The sequence below is a fragment of the Dysidea avara genome, chromosome 13 (assembly GCF_963678975.1).
Source record: "Dysidea avara chromosome 13, odDysAvar1.4, whole genome shotgun sequence".
Lineage (NCBI taxonomy): Eukaryota > Metazoa > Porifera > Demospongiae > Dictyoceratida > Dysideidae > Dysidea > Dysidea avara.
Window position 1 is genome coordinate 6,029,881 of NC_089284.1, and position 24,413 is coordinate 6,054,293.

The 24,413-nt window shown below is 40.3% G+C and overlaps 3 protein-coding genes and 1 long non-coding RNA gene across 5 annotated transcripts; all 4 read left to right on the plus strand.

Moving 5' to 3' along the window:
* Positions 1 to 7,310, plus strand: LOC136242811 (uncharacterized). Of its 2 annotated transcripts, XR_010694646.1 has the most exons (5): positions 1 to 185; positions 4,607 to 4,655; positions 5,701 to 5,753; positions 6,067 to 6,909; positions 6,958 to 7,309. It is a non-coding gene; the product is annotated as an uncharacterized lncRNA (long non-coding RNA). The 2 variants fall into 2 exon arrangements; XR_010694645.1 differs by having other exon boundaries at positions 4 to 185; positions 6,067 to 7,310.
* LOC136242810 (uncharacterized) lies at positions 831 to 4,599 on the plus strand. Its single transcript, XM_066034295.1, has one exon. The coding sequence runs from the start codon at positions 1,043 to 1,045 to the stop codon at positions 3,887 to 3,889; it is 2,847 nt and encodes a 948-aa protein (XP_065890367.1). The 5' UTR covers positions 831 to 1,042; the 3' UTR covers positions 3,890 to 4,599.
* A 7,463-nt stretch (positions 7,311 to 14,773) lies between the features above and the next one.
* On the plus strand, positions 14,774 to 18,319 carry LOC136243458 (uncharacterized). Its single transcript, XM_066034963.1, has 2 exons — positions 14,774 to 16,084; positions 16,301 to 18,319. The coding sequence occupies exons 1-2, from the start codon at positions 14,782 to 14,784 to the stop codon at positions 18,238 to 18,240; spliced, it is 3,243 nt and encodes a 1,080-aa protein (XP_065891035.1). The 5' UTR covers positions 14,774 to 14,781; the 3' UTR covers positions 18,241 to 18,319.
* A 2,082-nt stretch (positions 18,320 to 20,401) lies between these two features.
* LOC136243047 (uncharacterized) lies at positions 20,402 to 23,137 on the plus strand. The gene is made up of 3 exons (XM_066034565.1): positions 20,402 to 22,198; positions 22,671 to 22,817; positions 22,870 to 23,137. The coding sequence occupies exons 1-3, from the start codon at positions 20,443 to 20,445 to the stop codon at positions 23,043 to 23,045; spliced, it is 2,079 nt and encodes a 692-aa protein (XP_065890637.1). The 5' UTR covers positions 20,402 to 20,442; the 3' UTR covers positions 23,046 to 23,137.
* Positions 23,138 to 24,413: the final 1,276 nt, after the last annotated feature.

A 24,413-nucleotide genomic window follows, 5' to 3' on the forward strand; every position in this document is an offset into this window, starting at 1 on the left:
ATCTCGTTATGTACAGACTTGCTCAACCACAAAGTTACGTAATACAGGAAACTGGTTAATCACGTGATCACCGCACATTGCTGTTGTGGTCAACCACGTTTTCTGCGTAACAATGACGAGTGAGTGACTTTATAAAGGAGATAAACTGGTGACTGTTATGAATATGGAAAGCACCTTGATGGAAGGTACGGTAACTCACAACTAAATTTGCAGTGACTTGTGTATGCACACATTCATAGTGATGAGCGAGTGAATCACTATTAATTTTTGTCTCGAGCTTGTATTAAACTTATACTGAACATAATGTATGGCATTGCTATCAGGTGGTTACCAATGCGCCTGACAATGTCATGCATATTTAAACTGTAAGCTCACTGGTTATGTACACGTGGGGCAAGGTCGAGGACAAGGTTGAGATTTGAACTATGATAAGCACGACTGAATCTCTGCTTTGTGAACGGTATAAGTTTGAAAATACGAGAAATGGAGGATGGCCTGGCGACCCTGATCGGATGTTGAGTCTTAGTGGCCTTTCTTTCAGCAACTGATATGCTTTAGGACTGTAGACGGTCTTCAAATAAGGTGTACGTTGATGCTGGTTTGTAACGGTTGCTTTCTCTTACCTGTTTTTCAGGTCGTGGTGGGCTTTATTTCAGTTAACCTCTGATTATGCTGCGTCGAAGTGCTCGTATCCGCGCGTGAAGCTGCTGTTTCTGCTGATGATTTTCCGTCGTCCAGTGTGGATGACACTGAGTCGAAAAGAAAGTGGTGCTGCTGTGGGGGACGTGATGACGGCCGGTTAATGCTCAATTGTGATCGACAACGTGAGGGTTGTTGTGTATGGTACCATTATGATTGTTTAGGGTTTTCACTTGCTGAAAGTCAGAGATTGGGAAGTTCTGAAGCAAACTTTGTATGTCCAAATTGTTCCAATCTTGATACAGCTACCCCTCCTTCTAACTTTGATGCTGTTTCTGTCAGACAGAACCCAGAATTTAGTGATTCCTACCCTGTTTCCAAGTTCAAGCCCTGTACTGACTTTATGTGGAATGACGTTACTGGTGAGAGAGCTTGTGAATTTTTCACGTCAACATATGAAGAGGTCATTCATTGGAAACCAAATATATTTTTAATACCTTTTGGAAAAGCTGGAAAACTCTTTGTACAGGAATTAGCAAGGTTGTACCAGGCCTTTGCAGAGGATTCTGCACTTGGCTCAGTTGCACTGCTGGCATGTTCAGTGATGCAACCTTTACTACTACAGAAGCCTCACCAGCAGAGCCGTGCTAAGGATCATTCTGTTCACCTCCTGAGGAGATTAAATTTGTGGAGCAAGGGCTCCTTTGATGCTCTTCTTAAGGAGGGACGTTGTATTCAAGACCACCTTAGCCGCTCCTTGTCATCTAAGAGAAAGCCCGATGACAAATCTCGACTGTTTGACCATCTGATGTCAGAGGGAAAGGTCAGTATGGCCCTGCGCCTATTATCAACTGACTTCAAGGGTGGAGTGTTGTCCCTTGACTCTATGATTCCTTCGGGTAGAGATTCCTCTGGTCAACCCATTGTACGTACAGCTAGAGACATTTTACTGGAAAAACATCCCTTGGGTAGACCAGCTAATCCTTCTGTATTGCTCAATACAAACTACAAGGCACCTAGCCATGATCCAATACTCTTTGAGTGCCTTACCAGTGAGGTAATCAAGTGGGCATCACTCCATACCAATGGGGCAGCAGGGCCATCGGGAGTTGATGCCTATGCCTGGAGACGAATGTGTACTTCTTTCAAAGAAGCCTCCGCTGGATTGTGTAAGGCCTTGGCCTCTGTGTCTCGCTACCTTTGTACATCCTCAGTAAAGGACCCTGCAGCCTTGATGCCCTTTGTGGCCTGCAGATTGATTCCCTTAGACAAACGTCCTGGTGTCCGCCCCATAGGTATTGGGGATGTGCCCCGAAGAATTGTAGCAAAGGCAATACTGTTTGTAATTGGTGAGGATGTTATCTCTGCTGCTGGTCCTTTGCAGACTTGTGCTGGTCATGCTGCTGGCTCTGAGGCAGCTGTTCATGCGATGAAGGAAATGTTCGAGAATGGTAATTGCGAGGCTGCTCTCCTTGTTGATGCTTCCAATGCTTTTAATTGTGTTAATCGCCAGGCTGCGCTTCACAACATCTCAGTTCTTTGTCCATCTTTTGCAACCGTCTTGCACAATACTTATGGTGCACCTGTTCGTTTGTTTTTAGTGGGTGAGGGGGAAATTCAATCAACTGAGGGTACAACTCAGGGAGACCCCCTTGCAATGGCCATGTATGCTTTGGCAGTTGTACCTTTGATTAGACATCTCCGTACAACAGTGCCCGATGTCTCTCAGGCATGGTTTGTGGATGATGCTACTGCTGTTGGATCACTCTCAAAACTGTTTTCCTGGTGGCAGCATCTCTCTTCTGTTGGACCTGATTATGGTTATTTTACAAATGCTACCAAGACAGTCCTAATTGTGAAGCCAGAACACCTATCCACTGCACAATTTATTTTTGCTGATTCTAATATACAGATCACTGCTCGTGGCCAGCGACACCTTGGTGCGGCTCTGGGTACAAGAGACTTCGCTGAAGAATACGTGGCTTCAAAGGTTGAGTCTTGGACTGCTGAGGTGTCTGCCTTGGCTGGAATTGCAAGTAGTCGGCCACATGCTGCATATTGTGCTTTTACCCACGGTATGATGGGCCGCTGGGTCTACCTGATGAGAACCATTCCAAACATTAGTTCTTTACTTCAGCCATTAGAGGATGCTATCAGACTCAAACTTTTTCCTTCTATCACTGGACATGTTGCATGTGCCACCGGTGAACGTGAGTTGTTCTCTCTGCCATGTCGTTTCGGTGGGCTCGGTATGGGTGACCCTACAGCTTTCTGTGAATCTCAGTTTGATGCTTCCCTGCGAATTACTGCACCATTAAAAGACTTGATTATTAGTCAGGTAGCACATGCTCATCCCCCAGATACTCGATCCATCAAGGCTCAGGTTCACCAACACCGGCGTGAGGCTTTTAAGAAACGGGCTCTTGAGATCAGAAATGGTCTCTCTTCACAGCTTCAAAGAGCTATTGATCTGAATAGTGAACCTGGAGCCTCTTCTTGGCTTCTGGCTTTACCACTGCAAGACCAGGGTTACCATCTGACAAAGCAGGAGTTCTGGGATGCTCTTCACCTCCGTTATGGATGGACTTTACTGAATACTCCTAGCCACTGTGTGTGTGGCTCGCCTTTCACTGCTGATCATGCAATGATCTGTCGACATGGTGGTTTGACCTTTGTTCGCCACAATGACCTGCGTGATACAACTGCTGAATTACTTTCAAATGTTTGTACTAATGTTACAATTGAGCCACCACTTCAATCCCTGAGTGGCGAAGAACTTACCCCTCGATCAGCTAACTGCCAAGATGATGCCAGGGCTGACATTCATGCACGCGGATTTTGGGGGCGGCGGCAAAGTGCCTTTTTCGATGTAAGGGTTTTTCACCCAAACGCACAAAGCTACCGCAATGTTTCGATACCATCTGTGTATAGGCGTCATGAGATGCAGAAGAAGAGGGAGTATGGTGACCGTGTCCGTGAGGTGGAGTTTGCATCTTTTACTCCATTGGTGTTTGCCACAACTGGGGGCATGGGGAAGGAAGCCATCACATTTTATCGCCGGCTTGCTGAGCTCCTTTCCAAACGTAGTGCTTTATCGTACAGTAGTACTTTGGCGTGGATTCGCTGTACCCTGTCTTTCTCCCTGTTGAGGTCAGCGACGATGTGCATCCGTGGAAGCCGCTCCATCTCGTTTAGATCACCAGATGCTTCCCCGGAAATGGGCCTAACAAATGGCCCTAGGGACTTTTAGATGTCCCGCTTTTCAGTTCTTGTCCAGCACGTTTGCCTCTTGTGCTGGGGGTGGTAGGAAAGGGCATTACATCTAGCCCGGGAAAAAAAAAAAAAAAATCTCTGCTTTGTGCTGTTGCAGTTTCACCGTAAATTCTTACCGGTGAAACAACATAACCAAATGGTTAGGACAGTGGCTTATATGCCCCATGATGCTGGCCAGTTCATGCTGTTGCAGTTTCTTGCACTGCTTACCATGACTATAACTGGTTATTATGGAACTTTGAGACAGTTTCTATCCGTGTTAACCTCCTGCGAGTTACTAGTCTTGTCCAAGGTGGATTTGCCCGCACATACTCAAGTGCTTAGGACACTTTCCCCAGCAGATTCAAGCCTAATAGAGCTCTATATGACATGCTTAATATAATGCTGCAGAAATGTTCATTTGATATCATTTCTCTTGTAATGCTGTGTATATACCCCCAGACACTAAACAAGACTATGGGACCGGCCATAATTGACGCAGTAAGATACATGAATTATAGTTTAGCTTTTTTCATTGTACCAGTGATAGACATGATGTCATGCACTCATCCAGTATTTTCTATAACACAAACTGAGTACGTATGCAACAAAATTTAATATTTTATCTTCAAATGTTTAGTAAAACACTTGTTCGTATTCTTCCTATTGTGTTGTGCGTATTGTCCAATCTTATATCAATTGCTTTATTTTACAGATTATTAAAACAAGATGCCACAGAACTTGCCAGCTTGAGCAATCTTAGTGTAAGTGTATTTTGTTTGTGATCTTACAATAGACCATATGCAATCTTGGGGGCATGGCTTTGTAGTATTGATTGTGTGCAATCTGTAACCAGAATGTCTTGAAAGAATACTATAGTAACTTCTCGGATGTTCCTTTCATCAAGAGTATGAGTATTTAAAATTTTTCCAGTATAGAATTTCTTGCTGTCAGGAATATATGAGACTATGCTCTAGATTGCACATAGTCTATAACAACAAATACAGTGTCCTCAGTAAGGAGATCCCCCTACCCCACCACCAACATACATTCACATTTGTACCACCCTTTAAGCAAGGCCTAAACTGTTGGTCATCACAATCCTAGAGGGGAAGGTCTGAAAGCTACCGTACAGTAGATAACTTAGGCAGTGTAAAACATAGGTGAATTTGGCAAATAGTCCAAGTTTTTTTCCTTGCCTATAGCCATTGTTAGCTATGCCACTGTGTAGAGATATGTTACAAAACACACCGGGGTGTAGCTAGCTTTCTGAATTACCCAGGCACAAGATCTGACTGTCCCCTTTAACAAGTAATGCGAGCCCATCTCTGTGGACTCTTCATTACAGATTTGCTTTAAAAGAAGTTATGCCTAGCTAGCTACTACACTGCTGTTTGTACAGCTTAACCCTTAAACCCACATAATCCAGAAAACTGGATTTACACTTAATAAATATACACATGCTTTGCACAAAGCGCTGTAACTTTCGAAGCTTTCGTCCCTCCTATGGCTATGCAATTTATATCATTCTACTCATGATGTAGCAAGGATCAAAATGATACCTAGGGTTTTACCCTAACACTAAAATTAATGGTGAAGCCAAAACTAGTCGTGAAAATAACTTTTCAGTAAGGAAACACACAAACCCTTTACATACCTTTATAAAATGGTTGATAACTCGATGGTCTATCGTTTTGCAACAACTTTCATTCCACTCTTCGTGAAATTCACTTTCATAATTTATTGTGTTGATTTTTAGTTAAGACCAGCAACTGTTGTCACAAGTGATGAATGTTCCTCTTATAATAGATACTAGTGGCACACAAATGTTTATTCATTGGAGTCATGTGCATACTGCTGAGGTAAGTCTATTGTCAGCTGTGTATATACTGTACCATATGGATATCAAATCATCAATCGAGCATTGTCATTTGCTTAGTTCATTCAGTGCTATTGTAAGAATGATGTAGACTGTCACTTTTCTGCCTTACAATGTCACTGGAAAATTAGCGTGGTTTCAGAGTGACCTAAAATGCTTCTGGGAAGTTCTGCAATAGTGTTGATTTGGCTAGTGAGATTTTGGCTTCATTTGCTGATTTGATTGTCCAATTTCTGTAATGTGTTTAGTGGTCTTTTATTTCTATGATTATTAGCAATTGTCATCTTGATATATAGGTGTTCTGGAGATTATGGGAAAACACCACACACGATGCAATTGGTTTATAATAGTGCGTATTCTAACTTATTCTGTAACTAAGTTTTGTTTGTCATATCGATTGAGTTGTGTATATTTTTATCACTTGTTCAGACCTGTTGCATATTACAAGTTTAATCGAAGGTTAACTTGAAGGTGGCCATAATAACATTAATAGATGGGAACTAGCGTTGAACACTATGCACTATTCAGTAAATATCTAAACGGTAGGGTTAGCTTGATCACTATGCATTGTGGTATTCATTAGAAGGTATCAACAGGTTTGGGGTAGTACCATATGTAGCAGCCTGCCTGTTCTAGATCATTCTATGCTATAGCAGGGCAGTAAAGAAGCAGCATTATCACTAATTGTTTGCAGTGCTGGAAACTTTTTATCCCACCAAAGGTCCATAGTACCAAACTACGGCTGGTTAGTAGGATATGGGCTGCATTGTAGCATATCAGTTAGGAGGGATCATATAGGGCATCTGGTGTTGGGTAAATTGGTATACCACCAAATGTACCAGCCAGAGCTTTATCATAAATGTTGGGGTACACATTTACCATGACCCAATCTCAGAGGGTCATGTGATCTCACATGACAGATTAAGGGTCAGGTCACAAGGCTACAGCGCTCCAGCCCATTCTCCCAATCTCGATGTCTTGTTGTATTATGGTCATTGCCACACACTGGTATACAGAATGTTTGTTTCAGCTCTATAGTCAACATCATCTTCATAACACTCACTGCCGTGATGCAATGGTTCTTTCAAAATGATGCACTTGCAATAATCAAGGCTTGCAACACAATAAATGAAATAGTGGTGAGACAAGTATATCAAATGTACTATCAGTACATGTACATCAACCAGATGTGTAAGCTTCATACTTGGAGCACAAAACTTCTGACTGTGTAAATATTATTGCAACATTCAAGTGTGTGTTGCAAATGACGATTGCAAGTCCCTAGATGGCTCCACAAACACTTCTGTACAATACAAGTGAAGAATAATACCAACATATAAATGGACACTTCATTATGTTTTTTCACTCCTTGCATTGTATCATTACAGTACATTATACATAAACATATTATGTATTACACACTTAGATATGCTACAAAGGAATTGTCAGTTTCATGTCGTAATTGGCTAATTCATAATTAAGTCACCAATTGCTGCAGATTGATTGCCGTCTTAAGCTTCTTGGTATAAGGTCATCTACAGATCATTTAAGGCTCTTCATCATAATATAGGCAGGGGGTTTATCAGTGCTGAAGCGAGTGGACTGACTAATAGGCCATCATCATCTATCACACAGACTTCTCACTTCCTGGAATATAAATGCTAACAATAAATTAAACAATAATAATTATTATTGTGATATGTAATCTATATATATCTATATATATAAAGCTGAAAATGTCTGTCTGTCTGTCTGTCTGTCTGACGGTCACGCTGCTTACTCACCAGACTTGGCGCGAATCGACATAGTCTGTGCTGATAATGAAGCGCTCATCATCCGCCTACTCTAAGATTGTTATCACGAGTTCACGCGTGCTTCCGTTCGGTCTCTACAGCGCGTAGAAGGCCAAGGTGTAGAGAAAACTTGAGCAACATTCCTTTGAAAACCACAGCACATACTGTTCAAGTGGTAGAACGCCTGACTAGCGTGTAAGAGGTCGTGGGTTCAAATCCACGTGTTGACAGATTTTTTTCTTTCTACTCAGTACCTTTTTGTGAACATCTTTTTAAAACACGACTTTTAGCTCATCATATCTTGGCATGCAAAGCACGTATCGAGGCGGGACTTTAGCGAAATTAAACGCCCATCATCTGGCAACTCGAGTGTTGTTGTAGCAAATCAATACGTGCTTTTGTTCGCTCTTTATAGGGCGATGAAGGCACTGGTGTAGGGAAGGATCACTGAAAAGTTGAGCTACATTCCTGTCAAAACCACTGATAAACAACTGTGGCGATTTGTGCACCTCCCTTAACCCCAAGTTATTATAACCAGCCAGGGTTCAATCCCCGCCTAGGTCATAACTTTTTTTTTCACTTTTGGGACCTTTTTGATGCACCTTTTTGCTCTATCTGTTCCATGCAAGTCTTCATCTACAAACTCTTATGATCAGTTTTTCAGCACTGGCACTGAATTACCTCACATAATAGGGACTCTTATAGCACTTTTGGGACAGGGCAGACAAATTGCCAACATATTTGTCCATCTGTGTGTCGGTCCAGTGTGTTGTATTAGAGTAGGTAAAAGCTTCTTTCACCAGTATCCAGAATATCTACATCTTTGTTTTAAGCACATAGGTGTGCACTGACATGAAAAACTGTTTGTTCAGACTTACCTCAATACTGCTGTAGTAATAGGCAGCTTGCATGATTGAACAAATACTACTGTGCATCTGAAAAATGATAATACTGGAACCATGCAGATCCATAGTTTACACTGAGGAACTGCATCTGACCTCGCACAACTGTTTCACTATCCTGCTTACATGCTTTCACTCTAAAGATTCATACATTACCTTATTGGTCAATTACACTGCAGGTGTTTCAAAACTGGGTTTTTTGTATGGCAAGAGGTATATGTGTCACTGCAACATCAGAACTGAAAGTGCATAGGACAAGTTCTGAACTTTTGCTTGCCATGCAGTAACTATAACTGCAAATTGTGTTGACTTTAAATTATGCTCAAGTTCATTTCTCTTTGTGACAGTCGGTAAGGTAAACATCAAAATGTAGAAACTGAAACTGTACCGTGTGTACACAACCTGTATGTAATGTAGGGTATACTATATACAATTGCCTTAGCTCGCATGCAGTTTAACTAATTAGCTAGCCTTGCATGCATGCTTCACTATAAATTATTATGTACTGCATAAGGATCATGTACTTTAAAGCACTATCGACATACATGCTACACAGCAAATATAGGACACTAATATTTATGCTTGGTTCCCAATATATTAATTATTGTTGCATTAGTTCTCATGTAAAGCAGCAAAGGTTTCGTTTGTTCTATACAGCACGTTGAAGTCACTGGTAGGGAAGATGCACTGAATAATTAAGCTACATTCCTGTCAAAACAACAAACAATAAACTTTAGTGTTTTGCATCATTAATGACATAAGAAAACCTCATGCTCTTTAAAAAATGTGACATCACCATGTACCCTACATAGCTACATTAGCAGTGCTGGTGTTTAATGCTTAGTCCCTCTTCGTGGCATTAAAATGTTTAATGTGGAGATGGTCCTGCACATAGGGCAGGTACCAATGCTAGTCTATATATATAAAGCTGAAAAGCTGTCTGTCTGTCTGTCTGTCTGACGGTCACGCTGCTTACTCACCAGACTTGGCGCGAATCGACATAGTCTGTGCTGATAATGAAGCGCTCATCATCCGCCTACTCTAAGATTGTTATCACGAGTTCACGCGTGCTTCCGTTCGGTCTCTACAGCGCGTAGAAGGCCAAGGTGTAGAGAAAACTTGAGCAACATTCCTTTGAAAACCACAGCACATACTGTTCAAGTGGTAGAACGCCTGACTAGCGTGTAAGAGGTCGTGGGTTCAAATCCACGTGTTGACAGATTTTTTTCTTTCTACTCAGTACCTTTTTGTGAACACCTTTTAAAACACGACTTTTAGCTCATCATATCTTGGCATGCAAAGCACGTATCGAGGCGGGACTTTAGCGAAATTAAACGCCCATCATCTAGCAACTCGAGTGTTGTTGTAGCAAATCAATACGTGCTTTTGTTCGCTCTTTATAGGGCGATGAAGGCACTGGTGTAGGGAAGGATCACTGAAAAGTTGAGCTACATTCCTGTCAAAACCACTGATAAACAACTGTGGGGATTTGTGCACCTCCCTTAACCCCAAGTTATTATAACCAGCCAGGGTTCAATCCCCGCCTAGGTCATAACTTTTTTTTTCACTTTTGGGACCTTTTTGATGCACTTTTTTGCTCTATCTGTTCCATGCAAGTCTTCATCTACAAACTCTTATGATCAGTTTCAGCACTGGCACTGAATTACCTCACATAATAGGGACTCTTATAGCACTTTTGGGACAGGGCAGACAAATTGCCAACATATTGTCCATCTGTGTGTTGGTCCAGTGTGTTGTATTAGAGTAGGTAAAAGCTTCTTTCACCAGTATCCAGAATATCTACATCTTTGTTTTAAGCACATAGGTGTGCACTGACATGAAAAACTGTTTGTTCAGACTTACCTCAATACTGCTGTAGTAATAGGCAGCTTGCATGATTGAACAAATACTACTGTGCATCTGAAAAATGATAATACTGGAACCATGCAGATCCATAGTTTACACCAAGGAACTGCATCTGACCTGGCACAACTGTTTCACTATCCTGCTTACATGCTTTCACTCTAAAGATTCATACATTACCTTATTGGTCAATTACACTGCAGGTGTTTCAAAACTGGGTTTTTGTACGGCAAGAGGTATATGTGTCACTGCAACATCAGAACTGAAAGTGCATAGGACAAGTTCTGAACTTTTGCTTGCCATGCAGTAACTATAACTGCAAATTGTGTTGACTTTAAATTATGCTCAAGTTCATTTCTCTTTGTGACAGTCGGTAAGGTAAACATCAAAATGTAGAAACTGAAACTGTACCGTGTGTACACAACCAGTATGTAATGTAGGGTATACTGTATACAATTTCCTTAGCTCGCATGCAGTTTAACTAATTAGCTAGCCTTGCATGCATGCTTCACTATAAATTATTATGTACTGCATAAGGATCATGTACTTTAAAGCACTATCGACATACATGCTACACAGCAAATATAGGACACTAATATTTATGCTTGGTTCCCAATATATTAATTATTGTTGCATTAGTTCTCATGTAAAGCAGCAAAGGTTTCGTTTGTTCTGTACAGCACGTTGAAGTCACTGGTAGGGAAGATGCACTGAATAATTAAACTACATTCCTGTCAAAACCACAAACAATAAACTTTAGTGTTTTGCATCATTAATGACATAAGAAAACCTCATGCTCATTAAAAAATGTGACATCACCATGTACCCTACATAGCTACATTAGCAGTGCTGGTGTTTAATGCTTAGTCCCTCTTCGTGGCATTAAAATGTTTAATGTGGAGATGGTCCTGCACATAGGGCAGGTACCAATGCTAGTGTGTAAATAATATGAGGTGGTATAAGCAGTGGACCTGGAAATGAAGAACTCAATTGGTACTTCACATTCATGCCTGTTACCTCTACAAGTCACAGCATCCCATCTTGCATGGCCAAATCACTTATTCTATATCATGGTGCCTCACACAATCCCTAGCATTTAATGCCTACACTGAAAGAGGGTTTGGACTGCTTAGCATAGGCCATTCTGATGGGTGCTCATTTTCACACCTTCAGGTACCATACGCACCATTAATATTAATAAATACTAGAACCACATGAAGCACACAAGGCTATTATAATTTTGTCAAACTGCTTGTGTAACCAGCAGCTCTTGCCAGCAGTCACCCTTTCACTGAAAATGTTTCCTGGAAAAATTGTTACACAAAATTTCTCCAGTTAAGCAATACTAGTGTACTTGTCATACAGAAAGCCAGCTGTAACCAGTGAGCAGCCAGTCCAGACCTGACGATAGACGTCATGTGATGCATGGTGCAGAAGTGCTATGACTATGTAAGATGAGACACTGTGACTTGCAGAGGCATCTAATACAATAGAATGCATAAACACTAGGAAACATATAAAATTTCTGGATCCCTGCAGGTCTTTGGTCCTGGGCTTATTAATTCCTGGGGTAGGGAATTATATTAGTACTAACTTGTGTACAATAATCTGTATGTGTAGCTATAAAATACCTTAAGGGAACATCTGAGAAGTTTGACTAGTATTCTAGGGATGGGAGGGTATTGACATTTCTGTCGTACGATTATTGTCATGAGCCATTATCACAATTATTGTACATTTAACCACTGTACTGTAACAAAAACCCTAAAATATTCAACTAAACGGCAAAAATATTTAAGATGATCGATTATTATGTGATAATTGCCAATTTTAATTTTCACTAGTTAATGAAAATTAGACGATTGCCAACTAAATAATCATGATATTTGGATAATTGCCCATCTCTATAATATTCTTGCATCAATACTACAAAGCCATGCCCCCAAGATTGCATATGGTCTATTGTAAGATCACAAACAAAATACAAGATTGCTCAAGCTGGCAAGTTCTGTGGCATCTTGTTTTAATAATCTGTAAAATAAAGCAATTGATATAAGATTGGACAATACGCACAACACAATAGGAAGAATACGAACAAGTGTTTTACTAAACATTTGAAGATAACATATTAAATTTTGTTGCATACGTACTCAGTTTGTGTTATAGAAAATACTGGATGAGTGCATGACATCATGTCTATCACTGGTACAATGAAAAAAGCTAAACTATAATTCATGTATCTTACTGCGTCAATTATGGCCGGTCCCATAGTCTTGTTTAGTGTCCGGGGGTATATACACAGCATTACAAGAGAAATGATATCAAATGAACATTTCTGCAGCATTATATTAAGCATGTCATATAGAGCTCTATTAGGCTTGAATCTGCTGGGGAAAGTGTCCTAAGCACTTGAGTATGTGCGGGAAAATCCACCTTGGACAAGACTAGTAACTTGCAGGAGGTTAACACGGACAGAAACTGTCTCAAAGTTCCATAATAACCAGTTATAGTCATGGTAAGTAGTGCAAGAAACTGCAACAGCATGAACCAGCCAGCATCATGGGGCATACAAGCCACTGTCCTAACCATTTGGTTATGTTGTTTCACCAGTAAGAATTTACGGTGAAACTGCAACAGCACAAAGCAGAGATTCAGTCATGCTCATCATAGTTCAAATCTCAACCTTGTCCTTGACCTTGCCCCATGTGTACATAACCAGTGAGCTTACAGTTTAAATATGTATGACATTGTCAGGCGCATTGGTAACCACCTGATAGCAATGCCATACATTATGTTCAGTATAAGTTACAAGCTCGAGGCAAAATAGTGATTCACTTGCTCATCACTTAGTCTGGCGGCACCCGCCCTTACTCTATGCGATTGGGCGGGCGCCGCCAGACTACTCATCACTATGAATGTGTCCAAGGGCATCGGAACTGGGGGCCAGGGGGGGCCAAGCCCCCACACTATTTTCAAAAGCATGTTTTGGTCCCCCACTTTTTGGGCCAAGTACTAGTAGCCAATCAGCCAAAGTTATATACACACACAGAAATGCATACCTCCATACGAGAAGCCATACAACCATCACGCAAAAGCACTCTGGGGTGTGGCATCACCAGTCCACCACAGAGGCGAATCCAGACTTATAGAAAGGGGGGTCAAAAACGAACTGAGGCACTACATTGTCTCTGGTTTGATAAGGTGAGACCAAAAATAATAAAAAAAGGCCACAGCCAGCTGACAATAGCTGCCCACCTCAACAACCACGCATTTATAGCTGATAAAGTACATAAAAATCCTTAAATAGCTCACTACACACTATTCTAATACTGTGACTGCTTTATTAGAGTGACTGCTCTATTAGAGTATCTCGATCTGGTATATTAAAAATTTTTGGAGGGGGGTCAAGAGGCCCCTTTGACCCCCCCTGTATCCGCCCCTGGTCCACCCCATTCATTGTACTGTACGAGGCACTGTATTAAACACAAAATCACCTGTAATTTTATTTCTGTTCTGCTTGCACATGATATCTGTTGTTGAAATATTTCCTGGATCCCGTGTAGTGAGAAGTTTGAACAGTAGAAAGAGTGTCATGTCCGTGATGTGGGAAAGATTGAACTCAAATTGAGGGTGGTAACAGATCTAAGTCTAAGAGGGCAGTCACACTGTAGTGCACGAGTGTATGGGAGTTGCTGACTACCAACGATTAAACCAGACATTATTAAGACTTTGTGGTGAAGTTGATTTATGAAGAGAAACAAACAAGGATGTGGAATATCAAAGTGGCCAACCATGAATGCAGTGTAGTATTCACATGATCTACACTCAGTTTGGGAACACCTGCTAGAACAGACATCCCAGCTTATAGTTCCTAAAAGGTAAAGATGTTTCACTTTGCCGATAACAACTATTAATGCTGTAATCCTTGTAGTGTGAAGTACGTAAAGCTCGCATAAAGAAAGACCTTGATGTGACCATGATTTCTCATGTGATACATACATGCATTAAGCACATGCAGTAGGTGTAGAGGAGCATAGCGGCGGGTGTAGGGAGTGAAGAGATAGCTATGCAGTATAAGTGTAGGGCTGTTAGCTAGTGATAACACACCCCACAACACCTTTATATAAACGTACGTATGAACTGGGTACAGAGGAGCCGTATCAATGGGATCCTGTGTGTCTGAATGGGTTTATGGTTAACTGGTCATGGCCATCTTTGGCCCCCCACCCTGAAAATCGTTCCTACGCCTTTGAATGTGTGCATACGCAAGTCACTGCAAATTTAGTTTAGGCCACTTATTGTTAATTTTATGTTTCAGATCCCCCTCCCGCATTGCTTTGCTGCACCGCCTAAATTTAGTCATTATTGTGATGTCATGTCTAATTTTCCATTATTTTTTGTACTTAAAAATTTTGTAATGTTTTCGTGCGAGTTATTCAGTTAGCTAGTATGCATGGCTTCGAATATCGTAAATGTTATTGTGTTCTGCAAGTCGACAAACAGTACTTTGTTGCCTTGGCAAATTGCCAAAATTCATCCTCCTGCTACTTTTCGTTCCTTTTTCACTGAAGTTATTTCCAAGAAAATGGCGCCACGGCATGATGGAACAGTAGGAAGCATTGCAGAAGTTTTTATTGGTAAAAGAAAGGACCTGTTAGATTTGGTGGATCCTGATCTACAAATTACTGAGGTTACTCCTACCTTTGGCCAATTTATCAAGTACTACATGTGCGATCGATCTGCTAGTGAATCTGGTGTGACAACAGTGACGACAACGGTGATTCAGTCGAATGGTCAGTGCAGAAATGCGTTTCAAATCATGATGGCAGCACAAGCCGAACTCTGCAGTAAACAGTTACCAGATGTTAACCCCAATCCTCGAAATGGAAAAGAAAAACTTAGAAACGACGTTCTTTTATTCCTTGCAGCCAAAGGATGCAAGTGGAAAAACAGTTCAGAACTGGATAAGTTTTCTGAAAGTTTTCTTCAAGGTATATCAAATGTGCTTTGGTATATAGATGGCCATCATGATTGTTTCAAAAGGCAAGGATTTTCTATACCATCTGTTTTCGCAAAGTTTTCAGACTATAATCGACCAGAATTGTCAAAACATAGAAAGAGAGGATTTGCTAATTTGGAGAAGTCTACTTTACGAGTGTTGTCGTCACATTTGTTTTCCTGTTTACAGCATGAGTATTGGGATCGACAGAATTGGAGAACTCTCAAACATGACCTAGTTACACTAGCTCAATCTATATCCGGGTATGCTGAATATCTAGATCAGAGCAATAAGCGCTCTAAAGAGGTTCATTCTTCTCCAGTTCCAGTTCATGAGATCTCTGATAACATGTCAATTACATTTCTTCCTGTAACAGTTCATAGACCGCCATTACTTGCTGATCTTATCAGCAAACTGGATTTAGCTTCTGACTTTGAATATGTTTCTGTTGATGATTTCTGTCATCTTGACACAAGGAAAAAATATGAATATGTCCAATCTGTTAAACAAGGTTTACCATTTAAAACAGTCTTATTCACTTATACACATGGGAACAACATAGGGAATTTGAACTTTGTTTGGAAAATTCCAGAGCAGTCAAAACTTGAAAATAGTCAAAAGGTCATTGAGCAAGTTAAATCCAAGATTCCTATTTATCATACACGAATGATGAGGAAGTACATGTTTCAAAGATTTGGTCGTTTAATGCCGTCTGTAAAACCAGCTGTTATGAGATACATATACAGGGAGCTATCTGGTATGTATACTATAAACATTGTAACATGTCCAAACTATTATAGCCAATTTTCCTTATAGCCAATTTTTATAACTATAGAAAGTTGGCTTTGTTAGCCAGGTGATTGTGGAATTAAATATAGAGGTGGCTTTCCTGGACAAGTGGCTGATATAACAGGTGTATGTGTACCTTTGTAAATTGATACAGTTACTTTGATATTTTATGGTGTCTATACAGGTGATTCTACTGCTGCCAGTAGCCTCAATGAAGAAGAGGTAGATGAGCGTGTCAAACTATTTATTGAAATGGAAGATCCTGAAATAGTAATTGATCTAAGAGAATTAAACACTGGCCATCACACAAAATATGATGTTTTCTGGGAGGAGTGCCAAAAGTTTTTGCAAGAAAACATAGGATTAGCAGTGGATGAGCGAAGGCACACAAATGTCACCCACATGGCTCGTGCTATATCTGCTAGAGATCTTTTGGATCAGGTTTCATCTCGATGTCCACCTAATACACCAATTCCATCTCAGTCATGGCTTAGTTTACAATTTTGGCCCAAGAGTGTACATTCACATTCAAAGATTCATTATACAGGGAGATTTAATGTAAAATATATGGTTCAAGCGAGGCAATTTCGCAAAGATCACGAAGATAGTCATTATGCTGCCGCAATCTTCAGGTATCAAAGAGAATATGCTGTGATGATGCGTGAGCATAGTGCCTTTGTATGTTTGGATGACAAACACAAAGTCAAGGTGGGTGAGCCGGGGCATCCAGTTGCAGCCGTAGAAAGAGGCAAAAGGGTTCTAGTACGTAGAGATGAATCTTTCGAGGTAGCTGATCATGACTTTACCAAATTCAGCCTTATCCCCTCTGTTACACTCGATGTGAATATACCTGAGGAAGTCAGTGGCACTTGGTACAGTGGACAGGTATACATTGGCTTAAAAGAAGGAGTGTTTGAGCCATCATCGCCACAAAGGCATGTCACAGAACTTAAATCCTGCTTGTCTGCAACTGAAAATAAGCCAGTTTTATTTGTTTATAGTGATGGTGGACCCGATCACAGGTTAACATACCTTTCTGTCAAATTGAGCTTGATATCAATTTTTCTAGAGCTTGATTTGGATTTTCTTTGTGCGTGCAGGACTGCTCCTTCACATTCCTGGCGAAACCCGGCAGAAAGAGTAATGTCAATTGTCAACCTTGGACTCCAGTGTGTGGGTATTATGCGTGAGAAAATGGATGATAGCTATGAACAGCAAGTTGATAAATGCAACAATATGGCACAACTCCGTCGCCTTGCTGCTGAAAAATCTGAGGTCATGCACAAAACTCTGGATAGTGTTGCCCCTATTAAGGTTTTACTTACAGATATTTTACAAAGATTGAAACTGGATGAGGCAAAGTTTAAGGTGTTCTTGTCAGCTTCTGAAGAAGAAATTAAGCAAATGTTTTCTAATTTGCTTGATACAGTTGACACCTCATTGGAATATGGAGCAAAGCTCAACAAAGAGTATTTACAAAGTCATCCAGCTATCGTCTCTTTCATGCAACACTGTTGTCAAGCTAGGCACTATTCATTTTGCATAAAGAAATGTGGAGATCCATCTTGCACAACTTGTAAACCTGTAAGGCTTTCATCTGATATTTTTCAGATGTTACGTTTTATTCCTGATCCAGTTCCTGGTGATGATCACCATTACTTACCTTTCACAGAAGCTTTTACAAAGAAGACCTCAGAAGAACATAGGCCTTCATTGAAAAATAAACCAAAGAAAAAATCTTTGCCTTTCACACCTAGTGTTCAGCATGTGAAAAATGTTAACATGGTTATACAGTGTGAGGAGTGCGAAATGTGGCGGGTCGTCTACAGCAAATACAAGCTTAAACCAACTGAAAAGAAAGTCTTACAGCAGAGTTTAGATGGAATGTCTTACACTTGTGGTGCCATATTAGCAGACCTTCACTTGACTGGTAAACTTTCAAATGTACATGTACGAGATTTAAGATGCTATGACCCTATGGAGAAATTGTACTACTCATCAGGATGTAATGATCAAGTCTGCTACTACTGTAGTTGTACCAACAACTTGCACACCGTAGGAAACTCATATCCCATCTGCACCTCTTGTAAGAAGTCGAAAGACCCTGTATTAAAGCGAACATAACTTTCATTAATATAGGTCTATGAATGTACATTGTACAATTTTATATGTTTTATGTGTGACACAATTATTGTCTTTTAAAGTACATGGTATAAATAATGAATAATGAACCTCCCTCCCGCCTTGCCATACAGCAAATTTCCTGATCTGAAACATAAAATTAACAATAAGTGGCCTTAACACAGGGGTGAGTTACCGTACCTTCCATCAAGGTGCTTTCCATATTCATAACAGTCACCAGTTTATCTCCTTTATAAAGTCACTCACTCGTCATTGTTTCGCAGAAAACGTGTTTGACCACAACAGCAATGTGCGATGATCACGTGATCAACCAGTTTCCTGTATTACGTAACTTTGTGGTTGAGCAAGTCTGTACATAACGAGATTGAATTTATTTCGCGCACCGTAACGCCGAGGATGGGAAACATTTATTAACACGCATTTATATGCGCGTTTCCAATCCATGTTACGTATAATACAGACGATTGCGCGATCTTTGCAACAAAAACCGTCAAGCGAAAACCGAAAACGTGATCCATCTGCTTTGAAAAGGTGCCGAAATACGTAACAAGCTCACGTTTCCATTGACTTCCTGTGTTGCTTGGATTCCGAAATCGTCTGTATCTATGGTGCCACCGTTACCGAAAACTGGTGCGTCCAATCAAATCGCAGTAATGCCAATTAAATGCATTGTGGCCGCACGACGTGAGTAAATACTGGGACGAAAGTCACGCCTCCACAGCCTAACATCAACCGCCCAGCATCACTGTCGTGATTGGATTCTTCGCTATTTGGTTAATGGTCCTTAGCCCCTGGAATGCCAGCTATAGGACACCTTAATAATCAGGACACTTTTGCCGGGTAGTCCCAACAATTAAGGTGTCCTTACATAGGGTTCACTGTAATCCTCTAATACTATACCTGCATTCCATCCACTAGTATTTCGTTTTTCAGAACGTTCGCATCAATTTTTGGCTGCGATTCTCGATGGATGTTGCCTCCCTCCAATTCTCCGACGTCTTCCCCTTCTTCGTCACTTTGTGGCAGTTGTGAACTATTTGTCGAGTCATCAACACGGCCATCAGCTTGAGTCTGTGTAGGAATTGTAGCCATTTTACACGCAACTTTAGATAGCCTTATCACTACGCCAGTGTCAGGGCCGCCCACAGGGGGGTGGGGGGGGGGGGGGGGGGCAACTGGGGCATTTTGCCCCGGGCCCCAGCCTGAAAGGGGCCCCCTGAATACCTGTTTAAAAGATCGATATACTCTAATAGAGCAATCAGACCTAAATACTTTAATAGAGCAGTCACAGTATTCTTCAGATTCTTCAGAGAAGCAGTGTAGTAAGCTTATAGATAAGGAGATATGGTTGGTGAGGGGTAGGTATTGTCATTGTTAGCAGGTCATGACCTTTTTTTTTTTTTTTTTTTGGTCTTCAACTTACAGCTTGGGTAAAGTTGTGATTCAAAATGGAAACCTCCTTGCTTCTGGGGCCCCACTTTAACTCTTTGCCCTAGGCCCCTTAATTTCTCTGGGCGGTCCTGGCCAGTGTAGTAGAGTAAGCTACCTTTTCTCGGACAACCTCTATAGTCGGACGCAATAACTCAACGATTCTTGTACACAAGCTTTTATGTTTCGTACTGTGGAAACTTTAGGCTATGCCCAGCCTGTTACTGTAATATAAGGATACTGGATATAAGCATCACTGAACTACAACAAAACTGATTGGCTGTCCGAAAATATCTATACTCGGAAAATTCGATATATTCTCGGATGGGGAGTACTACCCCTTTACAATTAACATTATAAACTTACTACTACTTCCACTTGGTTAATCTATCCTTGGGTTACTACTATACCACAATCGATTTATTTTCGCTCAATGCACGGAAAGTTATCAACGTAATACGTGACCGTGTATTCTCGGACATGAGTTCACCTTGATGCGCATGCGTTATTTTTAAATTCTTTAGCGCGGGAAGTTATTTGTTACAATAGATACAATTTATCTTCTTTGTTATCTATTTTTGTGATTACTGAAAGACTAGGAGGCGTAAGGTGAGCCTTATGCGAGATATTTGTATACGTTACGTGCAAGTGTGTACACTTACCAGACTGTTTTGGTGGCCTGAATGTGATCTATAATATCATATGGATATTTTAAACATGCGTCTCTTACTTAGGGTGGTTGCCAATTGATTTATAATGTCGCAGTGCACAATCCCTCCTCTTAATCAACGGGTGTTTCGTTCTGGTCACAGTTCAAACAAGTTGCTACACCAAGGAACATTACAAAGACCTTTAAAATTTAAACAGTGGTGTACTGAGTCTATGGACAAAGCCATCAATGCTGTACTCAATGAAGGTATGAGCATAAGACGTGCAGCTGAGCATTATGGAGTTCCAAAGTCAACTTTGGGAGACAGGATTAGTGGAAGAGTGCTGCCAGGTTCCACTAGTGGACCAAGTCGTATACTCAATGATGAAGAAGAAGAGGAGTTAGTCATTTTTCTACGTCGCTGTGCCTCTGTTGGTTTCTCCAAATCTCGGAAAGAGCTTTTGGCACTTGTTCAAGCAATTGCAGAACACAAAGGAACTCAGCACTTGGTAACTGAAGGATGGTGGAATTCCTTTATTAAGAGGCATCCTGATATTACACTCAGAGCTCCAGTGCCTTTGTCCCAAGCAAGAGCAAGGGCTACTGATGAAGAAGTAATGGATCATTACTTTGATCTACTGGAAACCACATTCCAACAGTACAATTTGCTGGGAAAACCAGGACAAATTTTTAATTTAGATGAAAGTGGGTTTCCTTTGAATCCAAAACCACCAAAGGGTGTGTTTGATAAGGGGATAAAAAATCCGACTGCATATTGCACTGGAGACAAAGCACAGATCACTGTATTAGCTTGTGTGAATGCTATAGGGAATAGCCTACCACCAATGGTAATATTTGATCGACAAACATTTCCTATTGAGCTAGCCACTGGAGAAATTCCTGGTACAATCTATGGATTTTCTCAGAGTGGATGGATTGACCAAGATTTATTTGACAAATGGTTTGACAACCATTTTTTGCATTATGCACCCGCTGCAAGACCTATTCTATTACTCATGGATGGCCATTCTTCCCATTACCACCCTGGAACAATACGTAAAGCAGCTGAAAACAAAGTTGTTCTTTTTGTATTGCCTCCTAACACAACTCACCTCACACAACCTCTAGACAAAGGATGTTTTGGACCATTGAAAGCAAAATGGTCAGAAGTGTGTCATGGTTATATGGCCAAAAACCCAGGAAAAGTTGTAAATCGATTTGTCTTTTGTCAATTACTTCATGAAGCCTGGACAGGTGCTATGACATCCTTGAATATTAAGGCTGGCTTTAGAACCACAGGGATATATCCCCTTGACAGAAATGCTGTTGCTGTTAAAGTTAGAAAGCCTATTGCAGCTACTGATATTTCAAAAACTGGTTTGCCCTTCATTCCTTTGTGTAGCCCATTACCTCAGGCAAAGGGTTTAGAGGTTTCCACTAAGCTACCCGCATTCACTCAAGAACAATTGCAAAGATTCGAGAAGAGATTTGAAGCTGAGAGTGAGCCAGATGAGGAGTACAAGCGATGGATGGATTTATATCACCCACAAACCAGCAGAAAGCCACCTATAGAGTCCAATACTGCACCCTCACTTGTTTCATTCTCCATTCCAGCTTCAGCCAGTGTTTTACAAAAGCAGTTATCAGAAGCAGCTTCTACATCTTTACCAAAAACAAGGCCTAAAATTAAAGCTGCTGCATATGGCCGAGTCCTGACCAGTGCTCAAAATCTAAAGATTATTGAAGAACAGCAAAAGGAGAAAGAGTTGAAAAAGAATCAAAAGCAGAAAGGAAAGAAATCACCTAATGAAGACATCGCAATGGACACATGTACAGCTAGCAGCAAGACACCAAATTTGCTAGGTATGAAATATGCATAATTAATGTTATTATACAGTAGTTCATACATGACGACTATTTAGCTTGCCTGTGTAATTATGCTGTGATGCATGTGCTTGTGGCCCAATTAATGATATAAGTTTATAATTATATATACATACAGTGAACCTCAGATATCCGAACCCCTTGGGACCAGGGGTGGTCCATAAGTCTGAAAAGTCCATATCTTTGAAACTATATAAATAACCTTAAAGGACATTTTTTAAATGTCAGTATTATCAACTACCCTAATAGAACAGTCACTACTCTAATAGAGCAGTCATTTCCACACTTCGGTTAACCGAGAATCTGGATAAGTGGGGTCCAGATAACTGAGGTTTCACTGTAGTTACATAGTTGCTATATATACTGTACTGTGCATATTTTCTGTATACTGTACAATGTTGTTGCTTGCATAGCTACATGATGGTTATTTTGCACTTTAATTAATTCTCAGAAGCTGGTCAATCACCATCCTTTTCCAGTGAAGAACTTAAGAAGTTTAAAAGAAGATACGAAAATGGTTTTGACCTACAACATGATGAACGCTACAACCTTTGGTTGAAGCATTTCCTTAGTTCAAGCACAGTTGGAGTTGTAGCAGGTTAGTGCACCGGTATGATTTTAATAATGTTGTGACATTTTACATCATGTAGGTGGAAGTAAGAAGGTTGAAAAATCTTGTAAGCTATCAAAGTGTGATCATCCACGATCAACCACTTGGGTACAATGTGAGAGGTGCAAAGAGTGGAAACACTGCATCTGTGCTGGAGTAAAGCATACTCTAGCTAAAAAGCTCAAGTTTTCATACATCTGTACTGGTTGTAACTAGTTATCTGTGTAGCTACTGAGCTTTATGTATATCAGTAACTATCTATCTTGGTTTTATAGACACTTTTTACTTTAAAACACTTTTTACTATCACTTTATTACTTATAACTATCTATCAAACCTATTTTCAAGCTTTATGCAGTTGCTTTTCAAGTGTCCGATAATATACCCTCCGTGTACTTCGTTGTCATTTCCGTTACATTACTACAAAATTATTTTGGTTTTAATATAAGTTTAGCTGGAGGGCAAGACTATAACATGGCACTAACAGCAGAAGTCTGCTATTCCATTAGCAGGATTGTGGATGATTGTCCGAGAATAGGTCAAATCGTCCGATGATAGATAATTTCGGATGGTCACTTTGGATGGCTCTCATTCCGTGATAATGAAACAAATAAGGATAAATTTTCAAGGTCTGTAGGGACTTGGCCCAATAAGTGTGTAACACAAAAGGGATCGAAATTGGGTGGGTAGTTTAAGAGAACGAGCGTCCGAGAATAGAGGTTGTCCGAGAATAGATAGCTTACTCTAAATATTTAATATAATATGCATGCACAGCTCACGTGCGTGCATATGCAGGTATACCGGAAGTATAGCCTATATGTGACATAAGACCTAAGTAAGGCTAGCATAGAGTAAAATGAACGTGTTGATGATTTGGATGATGAGGCCATAATAAGAGAGATGATAATGCTTTTGATGCAGAAAGAATTTGTCCAATTAGCTAATTAATTAATTAATTTTTAATTATATGTAATGTACAGGACTCGACAAGCGAGTGTAAACGTACATAAAGGTGTAGTGTGTGTGCAAATATTATTAACAGTTAATTAGATCCTTAAAGTTTTGTAATGTTGTACAATTAATTATAGTATCTGGTAATTTATTCAACAATTTAATTGCATCGGGGTAGAAGGAATATTTAAACGAATTAACTCTGGTAAATGCTTGAATCTATTTAAATGTCCTCGGGTGGGTAAATCATTCTTGATAAGTGAGTTCCCTGTTTCAATTTCAACAAGATTATTAACAATTTTGTAGATCATTATCAGTCTCAGGTTTTCCCTTCTAATTTGAAGTGTTGACCAGTGCATCCTATTTAATATGTTAGTGACACTAGAGTACATTGAGTAATCATTACATACAAATCTTGCTGCTTTCCTTTGTACTCTTTCGAGGAAAGCAGCAAGATTCCAAGAAAAGGCCGGTTGTCCCATGCCCACTTTATGTTAAATCCCCATTCAACTTGTACAGGAACTACAAAATATTTGCTACCCGTACTTTCGGAGCCGGTATTAAAAAAATAAAATGTATAGCTAGCTAACACAAATAGAATACAAAGATTAATTACAAGCTACCAAACTAAACT